Source organism: Stylophora pistillata, chromosome 11 (assembly GCF_964205215.1).
Source record: "Stylophora pistillata chromosome 11, jaStyPist1.2, whole genome shotgun sequence".
Lineage (NCBI taxonomy): Eukaryota > Metazoa > Cnidaria > Anthozoa > Scleractinia > Pocilloporidae > Stylophora > Stylophora pistillata.
Window position 1 is genome coordinate 17,602,188 of NC_142529.1, and position 26,877 is coordinate 17,629,064.

Consider the following 26,877-nt stretch of genomic DNA (forward strand, 5'->3'; position numbering starts at 1 on the left):
GGGTCCGAGGATGCACACAATCAGCTATCGAAAGCTTCAAGCGAGTACTAGTCCAACAAGAGATATATTACGTAGATTTTATCATTTAAAGTGCTTTGAATGACTTTGAAGTATTCAGATTTTTAATTAACGATGCCAGGACGTAATTGGGCGATTTTTGGTTGTGGATCGTGTAGAAGAACGAAAGGAATCAGTATTGTGAAGTTGCCCTCGGCTGTTGACAAAAGGCATAGAAAATGGCGCGAAGAGTGGCTTGGAGAAATAAAGAAGACAAGAGAAATGGAGGCCGACTTTCGGGGATCAGATAAAAAAAATGTTAGAGTGTGTACTTGCGAGAAACATTTTGCAACCGAAGATGTTGAAATATGTAAGTATTTATTGTGAATTGTTTTTTTTTTTGCTTTTTATATATTTACACAACAAATCGCGAATACGCTAGTTAGCCCTAGTCTTGTCTGCTATTCGAGGAAAATCTATCTGAACCCTTAATTCTTTGGACTTTTTTCTTTTTTACAGTTCACACCGACAAACTTACAAGAAGGAAACCTTAATTCGCAAATGTAATTTTTCTGGACACTTTGTTAATGGCTGCCCCGACAAGATTTGCTTTATTTGCGAAGGCATTGGCCACGAGGCGTCAGAGTGTTAATGCCCTGTTCTATGCTGTATTTGTAAAGAGGAAGGCCACTTGGGGATCAGTTGTGATTACTCTTGGGTCTTTCCACTCACTCGCTGCGCCGAAACCGATGAAACGGATGAAGTAAACATTGATGTATCAGACAACCATGGTTCTATTGACGAAAATGCTCAACTTGCCTCTGCTCTTCTTCCACCCAAACGATCTTCTGAAAATTTTCCTCCGCCAAATCCGCCCTTCAACGAAGAACTTGCTGAGAATTTGCCTCCCGTCTTCCCCCCCCCCCCCGCCTGACGACTTCAATAAAACTGATCAATCTTCTCAACCGGAACAACCTTCTCAACCTGAACATTTCAACGAGACTCAGCCACCCTCTCAACCTCAACAGTCTGAGCAACATTCTAAACCCGAACAACCTTCGCAACACTCTCAACCTGAACAGCGACACTCTCAACCCGAACTGCCCTCGAACAATCTCTCCGAACAATCTTCTCAACCGTCATCTGTATCTTCTGATTCCCCGATTCTGGATCCTCATGGTTTCATTGCTCCCAAATCCATCAAGCCGTCATCCCGTCGCACACCTGCTCGCTTGCCTGATCTGTCCCTTGCCTGCATTCGTAAACCTACTACACCTACGCTCACCACTGGAAAGCCACGCTCATCGATACCTGTTCCTTCCACAGCTTCGTATACCCTTGAAACCGAAAATGACATGGAAACCACCCACGATCTCAAAAGAAAATCATCCGATGTATCTCCAAGTCGAAAGGAAACTACCCCCACGGAAAAGAAAAAAGGAAAAAATAGACACTCTAAAAAGTCCAAGTAAGTTTTTACTTTTTTGAGTGAGTCTTTTTTCCAAGTTATTTAAAACTCTTGACTATTAATGCAAGGGGGCTAGCAAACCCCCTTACCTACAATTTCTTGTTTGATTTGATCGAGAAGTCCAACTGTGATGTCTGTTTTGTACAAGAAACGCTAATTAATTCTGAATCTACTATCAAATCTCTATCCCGTAGATGGCTGGGCCGTAGTTTTTGGTCCCCTGCCTCCGGGAAACAGGGTGGTGTCGTCACCTTGATTTCTTCGAAATGCTCAAACGAAATCGTATCTTGGAAGGACTCACAAGGTCGTATTGTCAGTGTTTTGATCAGGTGCAACGACTTTGATATTAATCTAGTCAACATCTACGCCCCTACCAATCCTACCGAACGGAAAAGTTTTTTTGTTTCGATTCACGAATTTTCATTCCCACCTCTGCGACTATCATCGGAGGAGATTTCAATTGTTACGACAACGCTCTCGATAAATTTGGTGAGAATATCTCTATAGACCACTTTCATAAATGACTGCCGGATTAATATTATTTTGTTTAAATTTAAATTAGCCTTTCTGGCCTCGTTCTCCAGTACAAAATTCAAAAGAAGCATTATCTCAAGCGAGGCCAGGAAGGCTATTTGAATTTAAACAAAAAAAATGTTAATGCAGCAGCCATTTTTGAAAGTGGTCAATACACAAAGACTACGAGTCTTAAAAAGTGATTTCGCGCTTTCAGATGTTTGGCGAAATTTGCATCCAAGATCAAGAGAATTTACGTGGTTTAATTCTACACGGTCAATTGGGAGTAGACTTGACAAGTTTTTAATTTCGAAAGATTTATCATCACCGAACGTTAAGTGTGACATTCGCCCTTGTTCGATATCCGACCACAATTTTGTTTTTCTTACCTTTGATATTCCCTCCGCTGTAAAACGCGGTCCAGGCGTTTGGTGTTTTAAGAACTCTCTTTTGAACGATAAGGATTTTTGCGCTTCTATAGAGAAACTAATCGATGATCATGTACGTTTTTTATCTTGTTTTCCGTTTCTCCAAGATTGGTGGGAGTTTTTAAAACAGTCTATTAAAGAAGAAACGATCTCCTTTTCCCGTAAAAAGCGAAGACAATTGCAAAGAGACCAGGCAATTTTGACGAACAAATTGATCTGTCTTCGTCAACGTTTAGTTGACGGAGACAATTCCGTCATCCCTTTAATGTCTGACACCGAATGTCGTTTGAAAGCCCTTCGAACTAAACAAGTCGAAGGAATCATTATTCGTAGTAGAGCAGAATGGCTAGAGGAAGGCGAACGCCCCAGTCGGTACTTTTTTAATTTACAAGGAATTAAAGCTTAACGATTCTACATCTTTTCGGTTTATGATTCTACCGGTATCGAAGTCTCCTCCCAAGAAGAGATTGAAAAAGCTCATATCGATTTGTACACTCAGCTCTTTTCCGAAGAACCGATAGATGCTGCTCTTCAAGAAGATCTTTTATCCTCTCTATCACGGAAATTAACTTGTGATCACGAGTCATCTTGTGAAGGCGAGATCACGCTTGACGAACTTACTCTCGCTATGAAAAATATGAATAGGAATAAATCGCCTCGCCCTGGTGGCCTTTCGGTTGAATTCTACGCTAGATTTTGGGATCGTTTAGCTCCGCATTTATGTCAAGTCTTAAATGCATGCTACCAAACCGGAGAGATGTGTGATTCCATGAAGATGAGCAACACACGCGTTATTTTTAAGAAAGGAGATCGTAAGAATCTGAAAAATTGGCGTCCGATTTCCCTCTTAAACGTTGATTATAAGTTATGCTCAAAAGTTCTCTCTCTTCGACTCTCTAAAGTTCTGGAATATATCGTTGACCCTCATCAAACTTGTTCTGTGCCCGGACGCAAAATAACTTCAAACTTACATTTACTTAGAGATATCCTAGATTACATCGACCGCACGAATGAAACCGGCATTTTGCTCAGTTTAGATCAAGAGAAAGCCTACGTTCGCGTTAATCGCACCTTTCTGCAAAGCCTCTTACCCCGTTTTGGTTTTGGCCCGTCTTTTTTTTTTTTTGGATCAACACTTTATGTAATGGGGCCAATATGCGTGTTATTGTTAATGAATGGCTAACCGATGCGATTCCTTTGTCTCGTGGGGTAAGACAGGGGGATTCCCTGTCTCCCCTGCTCTATGTTTTGTGCGTTGAAACTCTCGCATGCAAAATCCGAAATAATCCTGGAATCGAAGGCTTTCTCCTTCCGGGCGCACATGGTCTCTGCTATAAAGTTGGAAATTATGCTGACGATACGACCTGTATAGTGAAATCTTATCGCTCTCTGCAAGTTCTATTCAACTTGATTAATATTTACGAGCGTGGCTCTGGGGCACGCCTTAATCTCACGAAAACAGAGGCCACGTGGTTGGGGGCGTGGCGTACGCGCGACGACCAACCACTCGGCCTCAAATGGGTGACAAAAATTAAAATTCTGGGTGTTGTTTTCGGCCGCGATACTGAATTAGATAACTGGCAGCCAAAACTAGAGAAATTAGAAAAGCATCTAAATTTATGGAAATCCCGCTCTCTTTTTCTTGTCGGCCGATCACTCATCGTTAACACCCTCGGAATTAGCAAACTCCTATATCTCTTTACAGTTTTGTGTGTCCCAAAATGAGTAATTTCTAAGTTGAACGCTTTAATCTGGCCATTTGTCTGGGGTTGTCGAATTGACACGGTTAGCCGAGTGTCCTGCCACCAATCTCTTAGCAATGGCGGTCTCGGCATTTTGAATTTCCTGATCAAAGCTAAATCTCTTAAATTAGCCTCAGTAATTTCCAATCTAGATGATCGCGAATCAAAATCCTTTTATTTGGCCAGATATTTTCTTGGATCTAGGCTTGCCTCCTGTCGCTCGGAGTGGCGCTGTCTTCGAGATAACTCCACCCCGAGTACACAGATCTTGACGCCCTATTATGAGAATGTTCTCTCGGCGCTCACCACTCTACGTGGGATTCTCTCCCGCACGGAGTGGTGCGATTTTGAATTTTCTTCCAAGAAATGTTATCGAACTCTCTTGAAGGAAAACTTCACATCTCCAATTCTTCATCGCTTTTGGACTCCCTTCCGATTGACTTTAATCTTGACAAATTTTGGAATTTAGTGCGAGATGACTTTTCTGAAAATTATAAGAACGACATACTCTGGAAAATTGTACTTCGCGCTATTGAGGTCCGCGATTCTCTAAATAATTGGGGATATATCGATTCAGATAAATGCGCCTTCTGTTCCCGTAAAGAAACTATAGATCACTGTTTTCTTAATTGCCCCCGTGTGAAATCTGTATGGAGCCACTTTTCCCCTATTATCTCCTCTATCCTTGGAACTAGATTTCTCCCATCCTGTACCTATGTTTTCTTTTTTCGTTGGATCCCTGCTAGTCCAAAACAGAATCGTACTGCCCGCTCTCTAATTAAGACAATTCTGTACAGCATCTGGAAATTTGGAAATAAATTTACCTTCCACAATGGGAATGACCCCCTGAGGGTATAATTCGCTATGCCCTCAGCGAGACCAAAAACAGAATTACGTGCGACTACTTCCGACTCTCGTTATCTAACTTTAGAAACGCTTGGGAGTCTTAATCAATCTGTACAATTGATGAGGACTCCTATAGAATACTTTTGTAAATAGATTACCTTAAGCTTTAGTTAACATTTGATTAAATCAACTTGGAATTATTTACAACTTAGAATTAGCATTAAACAATCCTAGAGTTACATTAATATTAGTCTACGTTAGCCCTAGCCATACCAATATTATAGATTAAGCTTATATTAATATTAGACCTAACTATTTTGGAATTATTTATAATCTTACATTAATATTAGTAATATTCAATACTCGTATATATTTAAGAACTCTTGAACTTTGGACTGTTTATTAATAACTAGTTGGGGCCAAGCCCACGTGCGTTAGCACTTTTATTTTGTAACTTAGGTGGTTTGTTATGAATAAACCCTATTCAAAACTTAAAAAGTTTCTCGGCCTCTTGGCTAAATATTGAAAGGCTAATGAAAAAGTTTTTGTCTCTTATTTTGCAGACTTTGATCACGACGAATAACGCGGAAAGCCAGGAAAATCCAGTTATCGATGAATTCACAAGTACAAACGCAAGTTCACCAGGCGCAGGTGCACTAGCCGATCAATGTTGGGGCGACACTCCAGTAGAAGCTCCAGAAGCATTAAAGTGGCTCGAAAACAGTGGCACCAGGTTCATTGGCGTGCCTTTCGTAAACATGCCGTCCAACAAAATTGTCAAAGATCGGTCAATTTATTTTTCAGTGGATACGGTGGTCACAACGCAGCTTATTTTGGAATCCTTCGATGCCGCCGGCATTGATATCGATTCCATAACAAGCGTGCAACGAAAATCCTCCAACAATTCTTAGATCGTCACTTTCTCCTCCCGTGCCGCCAAGGAAGCAGCATTGGAGATCCAACATGTCACCATGTTAGGGCTGAGTGTGTTCTTAGGGGACTGCGAAAATCGCCTCGCCCTTGTCAAGATATACGAAGCGCCTGCGGAGTTACCCGACACGGTATTAATTGGGCGGCTGAGCTCCTACGGCAAAGTACTTAGTTTCCGGAGAGATAAAATTGCCCAGCATATTGAGAACGGGTTTCGCACTGCCAGAATGAATATCCAACGCACCATTCCGAACATTGTCAGTGTAGCCGGCGAAGTGGTGCGAATTTGGTATCCCGACCAGCCCAAATCTTGCCGCAATTGTGGCTCTGAAGACCACCTAGCTAAAGATTACCAATCGGTCAGATGCTTTAATTGTGAAAAGCCTGGCCATCGCGCGCGCCCAAGATTGGGGAGAGCCGGTAAAATGTAGCGTATGCAGAGCAGAAGATCACGACATCAGTAATTGTCCGTTTGTTTTATTCAGTGAGAATGTCAACAATGAATCCAGTGAAGAAAAATCGGACGAGCAGAAACAGAAAGATAAGGAAGAACGGGCTAAGCGAATGAAGGAGCCGATAGAGAAGAAGCGCAAACAAGAAGAGCTAAAACGCAAACAAGAGGAGCTAAAACGCAAACAAAAAGAAGAGCTAAAGCGCAAGGAGTAGGAGCAAAAGCGTAAACAAGACAAAGAACGACAGTGGCAACAACGGGATGACAGAAGAGAGCGCACAAGGAATTCTGAGAATGAAGGCAGAAGAGAGGAGCGGAGGGAAGATCGCAGGGACGATAGAAGAGAAAGAAGTGATAAATATTATCGGGACCGTTATCGTTACGAGCGCGACAGATTCAACCGCCGTGATTTTTTTGGCACAGAAACCGAAGATGATGAAGGATGGCAGAAAGCTTACCATGAAAGAAGACGGTATAAATATTAAATATTTACTTTAAACTCGATGAGCAAGCTAAAAATTTTATCTTTAAACGTGCGAGGACTTGGATCCTCCAGCAAAACTCGAAAAATTATTCAGGAATTAGGCCATTTGAATTGTGATATCATTCTTTTACAGGAAACGCACGTTTCTTGCAGAAAGCACGCAGAGGAATTCGAAAAACTCTGGCGCGGCAAATGTCTATGGTCCTTCGGTACAGGCAAGTCCGCCGGCGTTGCCATTCTTTTTTCTTTAAACTTTCCGGGAAAAATTATTCGTTTTTTGTCTGACGCAGACGGAAGAATATTGAGTTTACTCATCGAATGTTATCATTCTTAACTTAATTTAGTCAATATCTACGCTCCCAATACTACCTCAGACCGCAATAGCTTTTTCTCTCGTCTGCACAATTACTTTCTCACCCGAGGAGATCTAGAGATCGGGGGAGACTTTAATTGTGTGGACAATGTCCTAGATCAACTAAATTGTTCCGCCATCCCATTTTCTGATCAAACACCTCCCCGATCCCTTTGTGCTGACTTCTCACTCACAGACATTTGGCGCAAAAACAACCCGCGCAAAGTAACTTTCACCTGGTCTAACAAAGACCATACGCAGGCATCTAGAATTGACCGCTTTCTCATCGCTTAAGGCTTAACCCCTGTAACGAAATGTAATATCATTCCATGCGTATACGCACTATCCGATCATGACTTTGTAAAAATTGAACTAACGACTAACCCTTCTAATCACGGTCCTGGAGTTTGGAAGTTCAACACCTCTTTACTCTCATATGTAGAATTTAAAAACATTATGTCAAAATCGATTAACAACTTTAAGCTTAAATTCCCCGAATTCGCCTCCCTTCGCGAATGGGTGGGATGCTCTAAAAATTGAAATCAGCAAAACAAGTATTTCATACTGTATTCGTAAACAGAGAACAGCAAATGCCAAAAGAATCCTAATTACTAAACAATTAACCCGTGCTAAAAACGCTTTACATTCTAATCGCTTAAATAACCCAGGTGTAATTAGCGATTTGGAAAGCCAGTTGTCCTCTCTAATCTCGAAAGAAGCCGAAGGAGCTAAAGTCCGCTCCCGAGCGCAAAAGTTCGAAGAAGGCGAGAAACCAACACGCTATTTCTTCCGTCTGGAGAAAAAACGAGCTGACACGAATATTTTTGAGTCTTTCTTTGACGAGAACGGTGTTCTCAGATATTCACATTATGATCTCTAAAAAATTCTAACAAATTTCAGCAAGAATTTATTCACCAAAGATCCTCTTAATATGCAAAATTCAAACTGAAATAATTGACGACCTCGAATTTTCACCGACTGATTTTGAGCGCAATCTATGTGAAGGCCCTTTTTCTTATGATGAATTACTTACTGCATTGGAAGGCCTTCAGACCGGCAAGTCACCCGTTCTGATGGTCTCCCAACAGAATTTTATTCGTGTTTTTGGAACGATTTGAGCAAATCTCTCCTTTCTGTCTTGAACGAGGCCTTTCTTGCTGGCTCCCTCGCGGATAGCCACTACGAGGGCCTCCTACGACTCATCCACAAAAAATATGATCGACGCCTCGCAAAACAATTGGCGCCCAATTTCCTTGTTAAACACTGACTACAAGTTAGCATCTAAAATCATCACTGAACGATTGAAAAAAGTCATGAACTCCATCGTGAATTCAGACAAAACGTGCGGTGTGGTCGGCCGCACTATCTTCTCAAGTTTGGCCTTACTTCGTGATGCCCTTTACATGATTGACAAAACAAATGAACCAGGTATTCTCATTTCCTTAGATCAAGAAAAAGCTTTTGACCGAGTTGACCACGAATTCATGATGAGAGTATTGCGTAAATTCGGTTTCGGCCCCTCCTTTTGTGGGTGGGTCGAACTATTTTATTCTAAAGCCTTCTCTAGAATCATTGTTAATGGCTCCCTGTCCCCCCCCCCCTGACTACTTACGGAGAGGGGTGAGACAGGGATGCCCATTATCTCCTCTCTTTTATGTGCTAGTTTCAGAAGTATTATCGACGCAAATCCGTAATTGTAAATATATTGAAGGTTGCCTGCTCCCCGGAGCAGGGGGCCTTCAATATGAAATATCCCAGGACGCTGACGATGCAACGTGCATCTTAAAATCCGAAAGATCTCTTTCTTCACTTCTCCGAGTCGTATCAAAATTTGAACAAGGATCTGGCGCTAAACTGAACACGTCCAAATCTGAAGCAATGTGGCTAGGAAAATGGCGAACTAGAATTGAATCTCCCTATGGCCTCAAATGGGTCACTAAAATGAGAGCGCTTGGTGTTTTCTTTTCAAACGGCCTCGTCAATGTCGACGACGACAATTGGCGGGCCAAATCAGACAAACAAAATTCGATTCTAAATCAAAGAGACCTTTCTTTTATCGGTAGGACCTTAATTGTAAATACTTTAGGCGCAAGCCGTTTATGGCACGTTGCTAAAGTTATCCCCCACCTCGTTGGGTGCACGATAGATTTAAATCGATCATTTGGCCTTTTATCTGGAAAGGAAAAATGGAAAATGTTAGTCGCGATCGCTGTTGTGCGCCCCCATCCACTGGGGGCCTCAACGTCGTTAATTTTAAAGCTAAGTGCGCTAGCCTGCGCCTATCTATTTTCTCCAGTTTAAGAGGTGACTTTGGCACACCCAGATGGCATTACCTGGCTCGATATTTCTTAGGACATAAGTTAACTATTCTAGATCCCCGTTTTTCTTTTCCCACCAGTTCTGGTCCTTCTTCCTTCCTTCCTTCCAATTACTACCGGCTTTGTTTAGATAATTTCCGTACCTTGCATCAGAAAACTGGTGCCTTACCTGATTTACTCACCAGTAAGAACTTACATCTTTTGTTGCTTGACCCCGTCTGCGTTGCACCCCGGTGCTCCGGTTTTTGGGCGTCTGCTATGAACCGCCCCATCAATCGTTGGGCCTGGGTGTGGCGCAAGTCTCGCCTAAGGCTAATTGAAAACAAGAAGAACGATCTAATTTGGCTATTGATCCATAGAATGATCCGCGTAAGATATCTCCTAAAGTCTTGGGATACATCAATAATGATAAATGCGTGATCTACGGCAAAACACAAACTATTGAACACTGTTTCTTGGGATGTCCCAGAGTTTTGAAAGTCTGGGACCATTTCTCCCCCCTTTTACGTGTTCTACTCGGCTCCCCTTTCTCTATCTCCCCTACATCTATCTACTACCCCTTTTCCCTAGACCAATCTACCACCGGTATATCCTTATCTAACTTTCTCAAGGCAACCATCATATATTGGTGTTGGCTTGCCAGAAATAAAGCTACTTTCGAAGGTTCTCTTTTTAGCTCCAACGCGATTATCGACTTAATTAAGAAAGATGTCCAACTCAGAATTCTTAGTAGCGACACTGATACCTTAAGGAATATTTGGTCTTTTAAAAACGTATTTTGTTCGGTCGACGCTGGTAAACCTGTCTTCTTCGCCTCTCTTGCTCCCCCCTGGACCTTTGTATTTAATAAAACTTGTTAAACCTCGCCCATGAGGGGTGCTTACTCGGGCTACAGGCCCGCGCGCTGTTCCCGCCCCACATGGTCGGGACAAAACTCTTTGTAAATAGAAAACTAGTAAATAGAACTTTGTAAATAAAAAACTTGTAAATAGAACTTTGTTACCTCTTACAAGTGGGCGCTTACTCCGAGCTGTTTCTCGTGGCTTAATTTTCTCCGAAGTCCAGGTACATTACATTTACACACTCGATAGCCTTTCATGTGGTATTTTTGGTCTTTGTTTCTCTTAAATACTGTTTGGCATGTGGGGCACTTTAGCTCCTCTAGTACCTCAGTATCAAGGTCTTCCTTATATTTCTAGTCTTTTCCTTTCCAGTTCTGTTTTAGGAAAGGTCGATCAGTGGAATTAAATATTTGAACATGTGTCCAATTTCTTGGTTGATCAAGAGATCGTTATGTTATTGCTGCAAGTCCATTTACAATGGCTGGTCGTTTTCCATACCAGAGTTCAGCTTATAAAAAAAGGCTTGCTTGTACCAGATATTTATAAAAAAGTCCAATAAAGACTGCAGAACCAAGCACTTTTTCCCTGGTTGGGGAGCCATCTACAGCCTTAAATTATTACCTAGAGAATTTGGCCCTCTGGCATTTCTAACTCTTAAAAGTTATTTGTGAAGGTCTGTACCTTTTCATATTTATTAGTTTACAGGAAACTCATAGTACAATAAAGACGTTGTTGTTCTTGAATAAAACATTTTCTCTTGACCATTCTTCTGTCACTTGGCAGATTTCTCCACATTTTGGACGCCACTTTCGACGCCAGGCCAATGGCAGACGCAGAGAAATTTAAACTTGCGAATGTATCTAAGCTGTTGCCAGAGCGGTTGACACCGCACTAATCATAACGCAGAAAGCAAAACACAGGTAAAGGTTGGGAAACCGCTGAAAAAATGGAGAATACTAAAGAATAGATTTGCCTAATCCTACAGAGTGGGTCCTGACGACACAGAAACACATCGACAAAAGGGCTGCATTAAGGATTGTGAAACAGTTTGTTTCTCCGTATATTTGCCCTGCTCTACAGTGTAATACCGTGACATGTTTTGCTCGTTCTCTCGCCTATCGGTCTTTACCTTTATTCACAATGTAGCAAGTTAAAATAACTGACCAATCAGAAGCACTATTTAAACAAAGCGGCGGTTCAAAGGAAAAACAAAATAGCACATTGTATCAAGGTTGGAAGTGGGCCTGTAAGGAAGGACGAAAATGTTAAAGACGGAACGAAAAAGCAGTGGAAGATGTGGAAACTTGAATTTACTCATCAGCATATTGAAAAGGGTTCAAACAAAAGAATGGCGCAACTAATAAAGAATATAAATGAATCTTACAAGCTGGAGAAAAGGGAACAGGCAAAGCCATTAACAGTGTTTGCATTTTGGATCGGAGCTGTTGACACCACAGCGTATCATAGCACAGAAAAGAAACTACGGCTAAACGTTGTAAAACTGGTGAAATGTGAGACAGCTCCCGCAAATGAGACAGCTCCCGCTCTGAAATGCGAGATAACTCCCGCAAATCCTGTGGTCATGACGGAATACCACCGCGACTGGTAAAAGAGTCTGCCAACGCGATTGCTGGTCCTATTGCTGCAATAATGAATCACTCGATCAGGACAGGATAGTATCCGTCGCGCCGGAAATTAGGTCAAGTTACTCCTTTATTTAATAAGGACGATGAACAGAACAAAAGCAATTATCGACCAGTGACCGTTCTACCTGCGCTCAATAATGTTTTGGAGAGTCTGCTTTCACCTCAAATGGGCGACTTTTACCAAAACATATTGTCTAAATACGTATCTGCGTACAGAAGGCACCATAGCTGTGAGACATCTTTGCTTAGGCTGACTGAGGACTAGAGGCGTAGTCTAGATAATAAAGAGATCGTGGCGGTTATATCAATGGATTTGTCAAAAGCTTTCGACACCGTACCTCATGCTTAGCTACTAGTGAAACTGAAAGCGTATGGTTTGCATGAATCCAGCTGTGTCCTTATCGGTGACTACTTGACGGATAGAATGCAGCGAGTGAAAAATTGGTGAAACTTATTTGGATTGGATGAGCGTGAAGTGTGGCGTGCCTCAAGGCAGCGTCATGGGACCCATGTTTTTCAACATGTTCCTCAATGACCTCATCTTTCACATTGAGTCTGTAAAACTAAACACCTATGCTGATAACTGCCAACTGCACACATCTGACGTAGACCCAGTAGCCTTGGAACAGCTGATCAATCATGATCTACAAATAGCAAAAGAATGGTTCGAAGTTAATGGGATTAAAGCCAACCCCGCTAAACACCAAGGGATGGTTCTTGGCAAAACCGATTACCCTTTCTGTTTCTCAACCACAAGATGCCTGGAACTTTTTTAGAATAATTCTTGATAATGAACTTAATTTCAAGGAACACATATCCTCTGTATGTAAAAAAATAAATAATCAGTTCAGTGTCTTCAAAAGATTTGACAAACTTATTTCTACCGAAATTATGCTTCGCCTTTATAAAACGTTTATGTTACCCCATTTTCACTACTGTTCAATGATATGGCACTTTTGTAATTCAGAGGACTCTGTTAAACTGGACACCTTAAATAGACGTATTTTAAGATTGTTTTAAAGGACTGGAACTCGAACTATGATGATCTTGTAGACAAGGCAGCTGTGTGTGATTTAGCCAACAGGATGATACAAAATATGATGATTTGTATATTCAACTGTCTCCGTCTTGGTAAATATCCGTGCTATTTGAAAGAACTGATCAAGCTAAGATCTACTGCTTATTCCCTAAGGGGCACCAATATTTTATCACTTCCTAAGCCGTTTACAACCACACATGGTCTAAATTCTTTTAGCTATTCATCTGTTAAGTACTGGAACTCCCTCCCTAACCACTTTAGAAAGACTGTAGATTATAATGAATTTAAGTGCAAACTCTTAGTGCACGGTTTCTGCTAATATTAAATTAATATTACATTATATTATTATATTAATGATTATTATATTATTAACTATTTTTTGATCGTTTTAGCCTTGTTCTTGCTGTAACTTTTAAAATTAGTAATTAGGATCGGAGATACTAGCTTGTAAGCTACACTGAAATCCGAGGATAAATAAAGCTTATGTATGTTAGTATGTATGTATGTATGTACAGCTGAGGAATTAGATTTACCCGATTCTACAGAGTGGGTTCTAACGACCCAGAAGCACATCGACATAGTCAAGGGTGCTTTAAGGATGGGCTACATTTTGTTACTCCGTATATTTGCCCTGCTTTACAGTGTAATACCGTGACACAGTTTGTGCGTTCTCATTACCTTACTTGGTAAATCAGATACAATGAAATATATGAAGTTCATATATTTTGAACTGCGGTATTAGATCCATATGGTGAACGATCCTCGCAGTAGATAGCGCTATTTAAACAATTGCGAAAATCAGACCTGAAAAAAATCAGGCCTGTACGGGATTCGAACCACTGACCTCTGCGATACTAGTGCAGCGCTCTAACCAATTGAGCTAACAAGCCAACTGGGAGCAGGCCGTTAAGTGATTTTCGCTATTGCTTAAATAGCGCTATCTACTGCGAGGATCGCTCACCATATGTATCTAATACCGCAGTTCAAAATATATGAACTTCATATATTTCATTGTATCTGATTTATCACTTTCACGGGTTTATTACGAATCAACTTAACGGCCTGCTCCCAGTTGGCTTGTTAGCTCAATTGGTTAGAGCGCTGCACTAGTATCGCAGAGGTCAGTGGCTCGAATCCCTCACAGGCCTGATTTTTTTTTTTCAGGTCTGATTTTCGCTATTGCTTAAATAGCGCTATCTACTGCGAGGATCGTTCGCCATATGTTACTTGGTAAAATAACTGACATTAACATTTCTCTTCTTCTCTTTGAATTTCCCCTCCGATTCTCTTTGCCTTTCCCTGGTCACCCTCCTATCATTATGCTCTTTGGTCTGAAAATTTGGAGAACCAGCCAACTACTTCTACGGTAATTATGATCTCACATGGCATTAAACTTATGAAGAAGATAAGGACTCTAAGGAAATTTTATGCCTTTCGTCTCTTTCTTTGCTTTGGGAAGTGCCAAATACTTCGATTGTTCGGTTCTTGAGTCCTGTTGTAAAGGTTACGTCTGCAGAGAACATTGTTCCTACTGTTCGCCGACTCCCAATGTGGACCGAGAAGCAATGTAATAACAAATGCATCAGTAGTTGGTCTTCTTGTTTCAGTTCCTTCGACCACGAATGTACCACTAGCGAGCAATGCTATAATGACAGATGCATTAGTAGCTGGTCTTTATGTTTCTGTTCGTTCGACTTTGGATGTGACATTGGCGAGCAATACTGTGATGGCAAAAACATCGGTAGTTTGTCTTCTTGTTTCTATACGTCCGACTCCCAAGGTGGAACGAGCGAGCAGTGCCGTAAAAAAAATGCATCAGCAGAGGATTCTGTTCGTCGTGCTGTGTTTGGAGTGGTGTGTCTATTGCAGACGTTATTATCTGCGCAATTATCTTCTTTCCATTATCATTATAACGAAATATTTTCGGTGTCCGCGTGAACTCAGAATACCATCAAGAGAGCCACCACAGGAGCAATTAGAAAAGCCCACCATAAACCAAAGCCAAACACATGAGTCACCGGAGCCACCGAAGAGGCTAATACAAAAACCCACTACGAGCCAGAACCAAACACATGGGTCGACGGAGCCAGCAATAAAACCACAAAAGAAGATCACCACAAGCCAAAGCCAAGCACATGAGTTGATCGAGTCACCAGAGAAGCCGCTAAAGAAGCATGAGTCGACGGTGATCGGTTGACCAAAAACCAGAGATAAGTTTCTCACGTGGCTCTGGGACTTTTAAAATGGAGATGATTAGATGAAATACCTAAAAAAATCCGCCAGTACCAAAAAACATGGTTCATCGCGTTCGCCGAAAAAGATACAGACCTGTCATTTATGTCGTTGTCCTTGATAATGGTTGTTTTCCAATTGAAGCCAGCGACGAAAATGCTGAAGACAGAATAGAAGAGGAGGGGAAGTTGTGCAAAGTTGGATTCACTCAAAAGAATTTTAGAGAGGGTGAAATCAGTAGAACAAAGCAACTAAAGATGGCTATAGAAAGAGATTTTCAAAAACCAAAGAATGGGGAAGAGGAAAAGGCATCTGAATTTTTGCATTATCGATCAGAGCGGTTGAAAACCCATGGCATTTTGTAACAGAAAAGGAAATATGGCTTAAGACTGGGAAACCGGTGAAAAAGGAGATGGCTATGGAATTAGATTTGCCTAATGCTATATAGTTGGTTCTGACGACAACACTTCATGAAGAAATATGAAGGTGAGGCTCATTCAAACATATTCACAGAAATACAAGATAACCCAGTGCCTCCTAAGGACACGAGAAAAAAACGGTTGAAGCACGAAGAGGACTGACAGAAAGAAAAAACCCGAGCAGTTGTGAATCAATTTGAGGTAGCATTACCTTTGACACATGGAACAGACCTACCTACCTGAATATTGCTTTTTTGTGTCTTTCCCAATTTGAATTCATGCGTGTGAATATAAATACATGTAGTGTCCATGCAGTCCTTGCTGGAACGCATCTGCTTTAAAGCGGCGGATAATTTCATCATTTTCATCGTATCCTGTCTCTGCTGTGCTTGCGGCCCGCACTACCTCTATTGTTCACCTGGCTCGTCACCCAACAGCCGCAAGAACATGTACAGTCTGTCTCAACTCAGACACGCATGATGACGATGCAGCCAGTACATTCTTCTCCACCATCGAACTTCGACTAGCCTCTTCCAGGTCTCAATCAGGCTCCTCCGTCTTACCAAGCTATTCGCTACCGCCAGGACAAGCTCAAGCAGCGCCGATGCTGGCTGCAGTTAACGACGAACAACCGAATAATTTCTAACCTAAGTAGACATAGCTTTCTCAGTTGTGGAAAGGATTTTTGTAGGAGATAGATGAGTTCGGCCATTGGCAACTATATCTGTTTTCCAGAATGAATATTTTCATCTCAGTAGTGTGGTTTTACCTAAAGTGTGTCGTATTAAACTTATCTGGCTGTGTTTAACCCAGTCTATGCTTCTATCGACAGTTTTCTAATTATTTTCGCCTGCTAGATTTTCAAGATTGCGAATGTCGATCGTGTCGTATAGCAGCGAAATTGATAAACTCCACGGCATATTTACACAGATTAATATTCATGTTACTGCCCTGGTTGTTGTTTCTTTATTTGAGCAGTTACCTCGTTTAAAAACGTAAGAAATTTTCTTCCACCTCAGGAAGGTTTTTTATCATTTCATAAACACTTTTTAGATGCTCGGATCTTTAGCAGATCCTTCGATAGTATATGCTGTATCAATGTCGAGTAGTTGTGTCTTGTTAACTCCATCACTGATTGCACATGTATAGATTTATCACATCTTTTCAAAAGCTATTGTATTTAAGAGTCGGAGCCAGTCATATCTAGGGAGGTATTGGTTAGCGTACTCATTGTTTTACCGGCTGTAATTTGATGCCAATTGTTCAATTATCCAATTGATACTAACTGGTATAACGGTTTGCAGCCAGTACTTCTCGGCTTAAGTCTAGCAAACAAAAAAAGAAAGCTGATCAATATCAGCGAGCCCGTGATATGAACACTGGTCGGAGGATTCATTGGTGCAACCGCTTTCACTGTAAAATCTCGATGGGGATGCCCGCTATAAAAACAATGCATTGGCATATTAATATGAATTATATTAATGTATTTATATTAATATAAATTTAGAACTTTATTACATTTAGGACCAAATGTTATTCCATTTAGGACTTTTTATTGCATGTAGGAGAGTTATTACATTTAGGACCTCAACACACCTAACTGGAAAAAAAACTTTGGGAAGCATATATTGTTAACGTTTTTCAAGTACGAAGAAAGTTTTAAAAAGGAAGTGTTTTTAAATTTTTTTTGGACTGGTTAATTTTTTTGTTACTTTTTTCAAAGAATTTCAACCTTAGATTGTTCAATCTTATCTACCTGACACAGAAATTACACCAATAACAACTAAATCACTCGCTTATTCCTGCGCGCAACAGTTTCCTTCTAACTGCATCTCTGCGCGTGAAACCTTGTAACTCGTAACCTGAATAAATGAGTGCCTCCCTCGAAAAGGCCATCCCCGTACGGACTGTATATTCTATAATGTTTAACCCCACCTCAATCCAGTTAATGTTAAATACATGAGCCCCAAAATTAAACTCCCCATTATGCGGCATTTAAGTTATATCCTGCGCAAACGTTATATCATGTTGTCCACTGAATAAAATTTATTGTATGAAAAGGTACATTTTGTTAAAATAGCCAAAACCGCATTAAAGCCCTACTTAAGTCAAAATTATGGTCATCAATGCGTTCACTCTTGCAGCACTCACATACCATTTAAACCGTATACTGCGGTCCTTACTGCCCAATCTCGAGCCCAGCAGGTCACATGCAGTATCGAAAGCATCGACACTTTTCGCTAGTACCAATAGTTCCGATCTGATCATAATATCGCTGTTATGAAATATTTCATAGCGGAATCGGTCCATCCTTATCGAGCAGACACCATTAAAATTGTGAGAAGAAAATGGCTTGTAAGGAACTAGTATGAATTTTTTTCGTTTGTTTCTTTCCTTTGGGAAGTGTTACCACCTGTACCAACGACACCGATTGTTCCTTTAGTGAGTCCTGTTGTACAGATGACGTATGTAGAAAAAAATGTTACTTCTGTCCGTCCGACTCGCAATGTGGAAAGAGCGAGTGCTGTAATAGCAAATGCCTCAGTAGTTCGTCTTCTTGTTCCTGTTCGTCCCACTTCAGGATTGTGGCATTCGTGAGCAGTGCTGTAATAGCAAATGTGTCAGTCTTTCGACTTTGTACTGTGGTTGGAGCGGCGGAACTATTGCAGGCGTTATAATTGGCACAATTGTCTTCTTTGCTATCATCATTTCCACCGTATCCTGTCTATGCTGTGCTTCTTGTCCGTACTACCTCTATCGTACACCCGATGCTGTGCTCGTAACCGGCCAACAGCCGCAACAACAAATGGTCTCAGCACACATGAGACGACGCAGCAAGTACATCCACACAGGTTATCGGATGTCATTATTTTCTAATATATAACGACTATGTTTTTCTTGAATGATCGATGATGACAGGCTTCTTAGATGTCTGGTGGTTTAGGTCTTTTGTTCAGTATCTGGGCCTTTTTTTGAAACTTATCCATGGCCTGACCTGAAAGGTACCGAAAAATCCAAAATCCATTTCACGAAATTATGAGTATATAACTTATTTTATGATTTAATTTATTATAAACGTGGATATGTTGCGAGTTGCGCAGTATTTTTTTTCGTGCCCCGAAGGGACATGCGTGAGGAACAATAGGAGCTAATAGGAGCAAAATGTCCGCTCATATTATATGTTAACTCTCGAGTAAGGGATCTATTATTTTACTTTTATTTCACTTCTTAGTAGTTTGATTTGAGTTTGTGAAATACATACTACGGCCTTATCTGTGCATCGCATCATCTGCATTAGGAAAAAGTTCCAAACGACCTTGTGACAATAAAAGAAAGCCTGTCGCGCTCAAAAATTCACTTCCTAATGCAAGATACATTTTTTCAGTTCAATAACAGCAGATCACGTTCCGATAAAAGACAGAAGGTTAAAAAAAGCGTCGTCAAAATAAGCTTATCTTGTAAAACGTTTTTACGCGAAAGAATGATAAGCTGCCATTGTATTCGATGGCAATCTAGTCAAAAAAATAAATGAAATATCCAAAATCAATGTTTATTAAGCTTCAAGAATATGAACGTTTTATAGGGATAGCGCGAATAATTTTTACACTATTTCAGTTTAGATGGAAACGCTGATTTACCTTCTTTGTTACCTTTTGATAGTCAAGCATGAAAACCAACAGTCTGGACCGCTCGGTGAGGCCATTTTATTGCTCCGTATATTTGCCCTGTTTTACAATGTAATATCTTGGCAGATGCTGTGCATTCTCTATACCTTATTTGGTAAAAGGACGTAGCTTTTTTCCTTTTCCCCTTCAGTTTCCCCGTCCGATTCTTTTTTACCCAACCCCTGTCCCCCTCCCATCATCTATGCTCCCTGTAAGGGTTTCCATGGTAAAGGGTCTGGAGAAAATTGGGTAACCGGCCAACCGCATCTAAATTATTATCTTCGCTTTCTTTTCGTCTTTTTCCTTACCTTGAGAAGTGTACCTACTGTACCGACAGCAGCGATTGTTCCTTGCTTAATTCCTGTTATAGAGATAACGTCTGTAGAGAATATTGTAGCTTCTGTGCGTCCGACTTGGAATGTGGAACGAGCGAGAAGTGCTGTAACAACCACTTGTACATAAGTAGTTGGTCTTCTTGTTCCTGTTCTTTCGAATTGGAACGTGACACTGGCAAGCAGTGCTGTAGCAGCACGTGCACCAGTATTTTGTCCTTTTGTTCCTCTTCGATCGACTCCGAATGTGAGAGTTGTGAGAAGTGCTCTACCTATAATAGCACATGCATCAACATTTTGTATTCTTGTTCCTGTTCGCTCGATTCCGAATGTGACAGTGACGAGCAGTGCTGTAACAGCTGTCCTTGTTTCTGTTCGATCGACTCAAACTGTGACGGTGGCGAGAAGTGCTGTACATCTGAGAGCAAATGCATCAAAACTTCGTCTTGTTGTTCCTGTTCGCTCGACTCCGAATGTGACAATGGCGAGAAGTGCTGAACATATAATACCAAATGCATCGACAGTTGGTCTTCTTCTTGTTCGTTTGATTCCCAGTGTGACAGTAGAGAGGATTTTTTAGGGGTAGTATGTTCGCCGTACTGTAGATGGAGCGGCGGAGCTATTGCAGGCGCTGTTATCTGTACAATTGACTTCTTCGCCATCATCGTTTCCATTGTATCATGCCTCTTCTGTGCTTGCTAACTATGCTACCACTATCGCAGACCCGGTGCTGTGGTGATAACCGGCCAACAGCCGCAACATCAGTTCGTCTCAACACAAACCCACATGATGATGACGCAGCAAGTACATCCTCCTCCACCAACTATAGCTAGCCTCTTCCAGGTTAGAAACTGCCTCCTCCAGGTTTCAATTAGGCTCCTCCGCCTTTTCAAAGCTATCCACCACCACGAAACCAATATCCTCCACGGCCAGGATTAGCTCAAACGGCACCGATGCCGGCTGGACAATCAAAAGAGTGAAAGAACTGCGAAGTAACTCTTTTGTTGAAATGAGAAATCTTCAGCGTTACTGTCCACTTAAAAATATGTAGGTGTTATCGATTACTTAAGATTCTTGATTGGTCTGCACGCTGTATATTTGCAAATTTAATTTTCCATCACGCTTTCGTTGTTTAAAGAAAAACAACAAGTAGTCATATGTTTCCTGTGGAAAGGATTTTTGACGGAGATAGATTGTTGATACTATATTTTAGCTGCTGCCTCATTTACAGACGTGAGTATTCTTACTCCGCTTCAGGGAGATTTTTTACCTTTTCATTTTCTACTTAAGGAATGGTTAGTATGCAGGGTGCAACCATCGAGTTATGGATGCATACGGGAGGTTGCTAAGCACGAAAGAAGCGCAAGAGTCGCACGAGGCGATAGCCGAGTGTGACTGTAGCTTGTTGAGTGCTTAGCAAACCTCACAAGTGCATCTAGAACTCGATGGTTGCACGCTGCACGCTTACCATCTCTTTTATAACATTATGACTTGCAAACATCTTTCGTTTCGTGTATAAATATTTATCATATCTTAACCAAAGTAAAGCGCGCGCTCTGATTGATCAATTGAGATCCCCCATTTGCCCATGGGTGTGCGCTGCTGACGGGAGCAAATGCAAAGACCAGTTTTACACGCGCTTGTTTTTTCTGGGCACGTAAGATTTGTTAAATAAAATAAAACTCCTTTGCTACAAAGTATCAATGTTTTGGCAACTTCCCGCTTGCATCCATGACTCAATAGTGTACGCAGTGGTTTTACCATCTGTTAATTTAATTCGTTCTGTTCAAATACAAGGAAAAGCACAATCAGCGCGCGAAAATGTTCATTCAAAAACTGACAAAGCGACACAGCAACAGTTTTCTTGAATCATCGCAGTGGGATGGTATGCGTTTTTTTCCATCTCGGACTAATAAACAGTTTCAGACTGCGCAATTAGCCTAAATATTGAACTGGCAACAAGCGAAAGTGCTGTTAGTAAAACTTCGTCTCAGTTGGGTCAGTTTCCCGGAGAGTTGAAGACAAACTTCTCATTTTAAAAAGAGCAATCTTGGAGAGTGGTGCCACGATTTTTGTAAATCGTGAAGGAATTAATTCTTGACGTGAACCATTGATCACTCGGACTGTGGATTTCTCTGACAGCACCACTGAGAAAGCTTTGGATACACAACGAGCAGTTAGGACCGAAAGCGCCCTTGACAGCACATCAATGCAATTTTGAAGCTGTGAAATGGATGGTTGAGCGTTGTAGTGGGCAAGACTGCTCGTTTCGATACGCAGAAATAGATGTTATATGTCCATTTGGGACACCAGCGTTGGACCACAGAGTTATGGCCATCGCTCTGATGCTGTGGTTTGTGAATATTTTGGACAGCCCAGCCGCCTCGCTAATTTGTTTCGTCATGTTTGCCAACGTGTTGATTCCTAGTGGCCGTTGCTCGTACCACACGTTTTCTTCAGGGCCGAAATCTGACTTGGGATATTGGAAAAACGCCCTCCATCTCGGGTTTATCTTTTCAAGATAGAGCTTTAGAGCCTTGTAGCTGTCGTATTGGTCTGCAGATTCGTATATTCTAGCTTCCTGTTCATTTCTGGGTTTGTTATCGACACCGTCGGGATGATTCTTCGAAGCTTCATCATTGGCCATGGTTGCGAATTTTCGCCCGCCTACATCGACACCAAAATTAAAGTTTTTGGTTGTCAGACCTCTCTGTCCCTTACGGCCTCTCCAGCAAAAGAAAAGAGTGATAGAGAACAAGACATTTCTCAAAAGCGAGAGCGTGGAGGAAAACGAAAAAACGTCACTAGCTTTGAGCTGTTTGAGATGCTCTTCTTCAATAGCAGGTTTGTCGGTTACGTTTTCCTTTCCGCTTCGTTTTGAATTGACAAGTTACACGTCCAAGATTTGGTTTCACCGCAAAAATCTCTGGCCACTTGCTAGTTGGAGCCCTTTGTTGTATGTACGAGAGCTGAGACATCTTTCAACTCCGTGTCTGAATCCAAGCAAGGGAGGTTTACTGTATGGCTCCCCTTCTTGAGTTCGTGCCTCGGCGTAAAATCGCCGCAGGTTGTGGTCCAGCTGACCAATCGTCATGTTCTCGAGCTGTGTTTGTATAGTTTTCTCTGAGCACCAGACTGAAACTGAACCCGTGAATAGCTCAAACAAATTGATATCCGTTACCTTCTTTATTGAGTTCTGTAAAAACACAGACAGCTGAGGCTTAAAGGGAAAGACATTTTGTATAACTCACAAGAACAGTTTTGCTCGCCGGAAGCATTTAAAAAGCACCCCACGCAGGAAAAGTTTTACAATGAACGCTTGTACAGAATTTTATTATCGTTAAATCGCTGAGACACACTCTCTAAAACTGCTGCTATTTGTTACCCACCTCGAAAGATTGATACAAACCAGTTTGTTGTTTTCTTGGTCTTTTCTGAGTGTCTGTTTAACCAGCTGGTTAAGCCCCTGCTGGCTTAAGTTCGCAATACTCGGGCTCTTAGCTGGAGGTCCGTGAAAAAAATTAGCTCTAAATTTGGCAGCTCACAAGAATTATCTTCAATATCTGCGGAAAAATTACAAAATTTTATCATATTTCACAAGTAAAATACCCACAGAAAAACATGAACTATGTTGTATATAGTGGCAACATCGACGAAAAAAGTTGCCTTGAAAAAAGAAAAACAAACAAACGAACAAACCAAACTGACGTCGGCGTGCAACCCACGGGCAAATGGATCGAGCATATATGTCAATCAGAGCGCGTGCTTTTGTTTAACTATGTTATAGTTTTACATATAGCTGATCGGATCTTTAGCATATCCATCGACAGCTAATGCTATATAGGTGTCTTGTCTCAATTTTGTAAATAATGTTTTTTTTTAATACGCCTTTGTGTGTAACGTTCCGTTTGATATACCAGTGACTGGTTCGCAAGTGAATTGTACATCAGATATTCCGAATTTTTTCTTTCGCTCTTGTAAATGCGGCGAAAGTCTCGTCTGACTCATTCATTGACATATTGCTATTGGGGTTGTTTACTTAAAACTAAACTGACGATACACGTCGAGACGAACCAGTTGAAAACGTTTGTATACGGTTGCTCTTGGCTTTTGTTATTAAACCTAATCATGTCTTTGTCGCGTTCGCTTTCTCTTGACGAAGCTTGACGAAGCTTGACGAAACAGACATTAATCAGCAAATAACAGGCGGTTAAAAGTTCCGATTTTTTTTTGCTATACTTATCATCTTGCCGATGCAAACACTAACTAGTAGGGCATTGAGAGACCCAAAACTTGCCTACTGCAAATAAGAACACGCAAAGAGATTTTACTGAACAGCGCCCAAGTTGCTTTGGTAACGGATTCGACTGGCTGCCTTTCGTATTTTATAAATGCAGATGTTTAGACTTTTATAAATATTTTGAAATCGCACAGAATTAATAAGTTTCCTCTTCGTACGATATCCGGTGTGAAACTTGAGATGAATGTTGTGGGAGAGTGTGTTCGTCGTACTGTGGTTGGGGCGGCGTGTCGAATACAGACACTATTATCGGCGCAATTATTTCCTTTGCCATCATAATCATCGGGAAATATCTTTTTGGTGTCCAGCGTTAAGTGAGAATGCCGCCAAAAGAACTACCTGAAAAGCAACAAGAGAAGCCCACCACAAGCCAAAGCCAAACAAATGAGTCTCAGGAGTCACCGAAGAGGCCTCTTCATAAGCCAACTACAAGCCAGAGCCAAACAAGTGAGTCGACAGAGCCGCCAATAAAGCCACAAAACATTAGCAGCAAAAACCAGAGCCAAAAACTTGAGTCACCAGAGCGACCGAATAGGCTACTACACAAGCTTACTATAAGTAAAAGCCAAACAAGCGGGTCGACGGAGCCACCAGCAAAGCCACAAAAAATTTTCCCTGTAAGCCAGAGCCAAACACATAAGTCGACGACGAGCGGATGGCCGATAACCAGGGATGAGTTTCTCATGTGGTTCTGGGACACTGCTAATAGTAATCAATTGATTTTAGACCTAAACAGATATGCTAGCTCTAAGGGTCGGAAAGAACGCATTCGCCTAGAGATATACAGACCTGTCATTTATGCCATTGTCCTTCACGATGGTTCTTTTCCATTCAAAGCAAAAGATGAAAATGTTGAAAACGGAACGGAAGAGCAGTGGAAGTTGTGCAAAGTTGGATTTACACAAAGGAGTGTAAACAATAAGATGAAGGAGGTAAGAGACCAGATAAAGAAGACTTACAAGCCGAAGAACTGGGAAGAGGCGACGACATCTACACTGTTCGCATTACCATTCAGTGCGATTGACACCAACTTGCATCATGACACAGAAAAGAGAATACGGGAAAAGCTTGGGAAAAGTGTAAAAAAGGAGAAAGCTGTGGAATTAGATTTGCCTGTTACTACAGAATGGGTTCTGACGACACAGAATCACATTGACGATATCATGACATTGATTGAGAAACGTCGTAGCGAGGGGCTTGAGGCTGATTTAGATATATTCAAAGAAATTAAAGTTGTCCCAGTGCCTCCTAAGAAAGAACAAAAGAAATGGTTGAAGGAGCAAGTATAAGCTCCTCCGCCGAAGAACGACCATCCTCCTCCAGGCTACAGTCAGCTTCCTCCTGGTTTCAGTCAGGCTCCTCCACCTTACTCAAGCAATCCACCACTACCAAATCAATATCCTGCACCTCCAGGACAAGCTCAAGCGGCGCCGATGCCGGCTGCATCTAACGCTCGACAACCGAACAAGTTCTAACTAAAGTAAACTGCGATGCAACTCATCCGAACATAATACTGCTCTGATGATATGAGTAACCTTCGATTTTACATCTATTTACAAAGGTATAGACGTAGTCTATAATTAAAATTATTGACTAATCTGTACTTTTACAAGTTTGATATTCCATATGTCGCTTTCTTCGTTCAAAGAATAACAAAAAGTAGACATAGGCTTCTTGTGGAAAGCATATTTGTTGGAGATACGTGCGTTTGGCCATCGGCAACGATAATTGTATTCCAGAATGAATGTCGTATACTTAGAACTGTAGTTTCACTTTAAGTGTCATATCAGTCAAGCCGCGGCTGTATTTAGCACAGTTCTGTGCTTCATTGAGATTTTCATGATTGTGAATGCCGATCGTGTCGTACAGAAGTAAAATTGACATAGCATATTAAAACCAATATTTTAACATAGCGTGTAAATTCCTACAATGAAATTCAATAGCGCGAGCCTGCTTCAATTTTCCATTGTGCACGCTCGTAACGTCAGCCAACAAATGCCTCGCGAAAATATTTTTTTTCTCGCGATTGACTTCAGCATTCTTCATTAAAAAACGGGAAAAACGTCCGCAAAAAAGTTAAACTAGACATGGCAACAAGCGAACAAGCCGATGAAGATCTGCCTACTTTCTCTTTGGTAAAGGGTTTTTAACTCCCGAGAAAGAACCTAAAGAAAGAGAAAACAAAACAATCAACGGGTTTCATCTGGTTTCGAAACTCTAACTTCATTTCCACGCATGAATGCACCTGTCAGTTTTTGACCAATCTGAGACAAGATAATTGAAGCATGGCGAAATACTTTTCCGAAACAAAATAAACAACGCATTGAAGCGTATGAGAGGGAATTTCCGCCCTTTATACATAAACTGCAGCGTTGAAAATATTATAAAACAAGTGGTTCATACGTCATCTGTGCGTTTATCGAGATATGAAGCACTTGGGAAGTTTGGAAAGTACTCAAGAAGCTAGAGTTGCTCTCGGCTACGCCTCGAGCAACTCTTATGCATCTTTCGTGCTCTCCAAACTTCCCGCTTGCTTCATATCTCGATGAACGCACGCTGACGTAGGAAACAATTGTTAAATATATTTACGTTATACGCTTGGTTTTTGTTTCTATTTTTCACGAGCATATCTTATTCAGGAAGATTTGTTACCTTTCCATTTTCTACTTTTAGCCGATCGGATCCTTAGGCGATCCATCGACAGCATATGCCCTGTTGATGCCGAGCAGTATTTACATTTGTGTGTTGTCTCAGTTTTGTGAATAATAAATTTTTATGCATACTTGATTTTTGTGAATAATTAATTTGTGTTAGTCCCCAGCCGCGTGCAAGGTTTGATATGTCGATGGCCTGCCCGCAGGGGTGTTTTTGCT

General features: G+C 41.3%; 1 protein-coding gene and 2 pseudogenes across 2 annotated transcripts; 2 read left to right on the top strand and 1 right to left on the bottom strand.

The window, feature by feature from the left end:
- Positions 1-18,055: 18,055 nt before the first annotated feature.
- On the top strand, positions 18,056-18,591 carry LOC148720378 (uncharacterized; annotated as a pseudogene).
- Positions 18,592-18,665: 74 nt separating this feature from the next.
- On the bottom strand, positions 18,666-26,749 carry LOC148720379 (uncharacterized; annotated as a pseudogene). Its single transcript, XR_015993438.1, has 2 exons — positions 26,657-26,749; positions 18,666-23,267 (listed from the first exon to the last, which is right to left on the bottom strand). The product of XR_015993438.1 is annotated as an uncharacterized LOC148720379 (transcript).
- Positions 24,160-26,667, top strand: LOC111330465 (uncharacterized). The gene has a single exon (XM_022935323.2). The coding sequence runs from the start codon at positions 24,325-24,327 to the stop codon at positions 25,291-25,293; it is 969 nt and encodes a 322-aa protein (XP_022791058.1). The 5' UTR covers positions 24,160-24,324; the 3' UTR covers positions 25,294-26,667.
- Positions 26,750-26,877: the final 128 nt, after the last annotated feature.

Excerpts from the sequence above, each read along its gene's own strand:
- LOC111330465 (XM_022935323.2), top strand. The coding sequence starts at position 24,325 with ATGCCGCCAAAAGAACTACCTGAAAAGCAACAAGAGAAGCCCACCACA.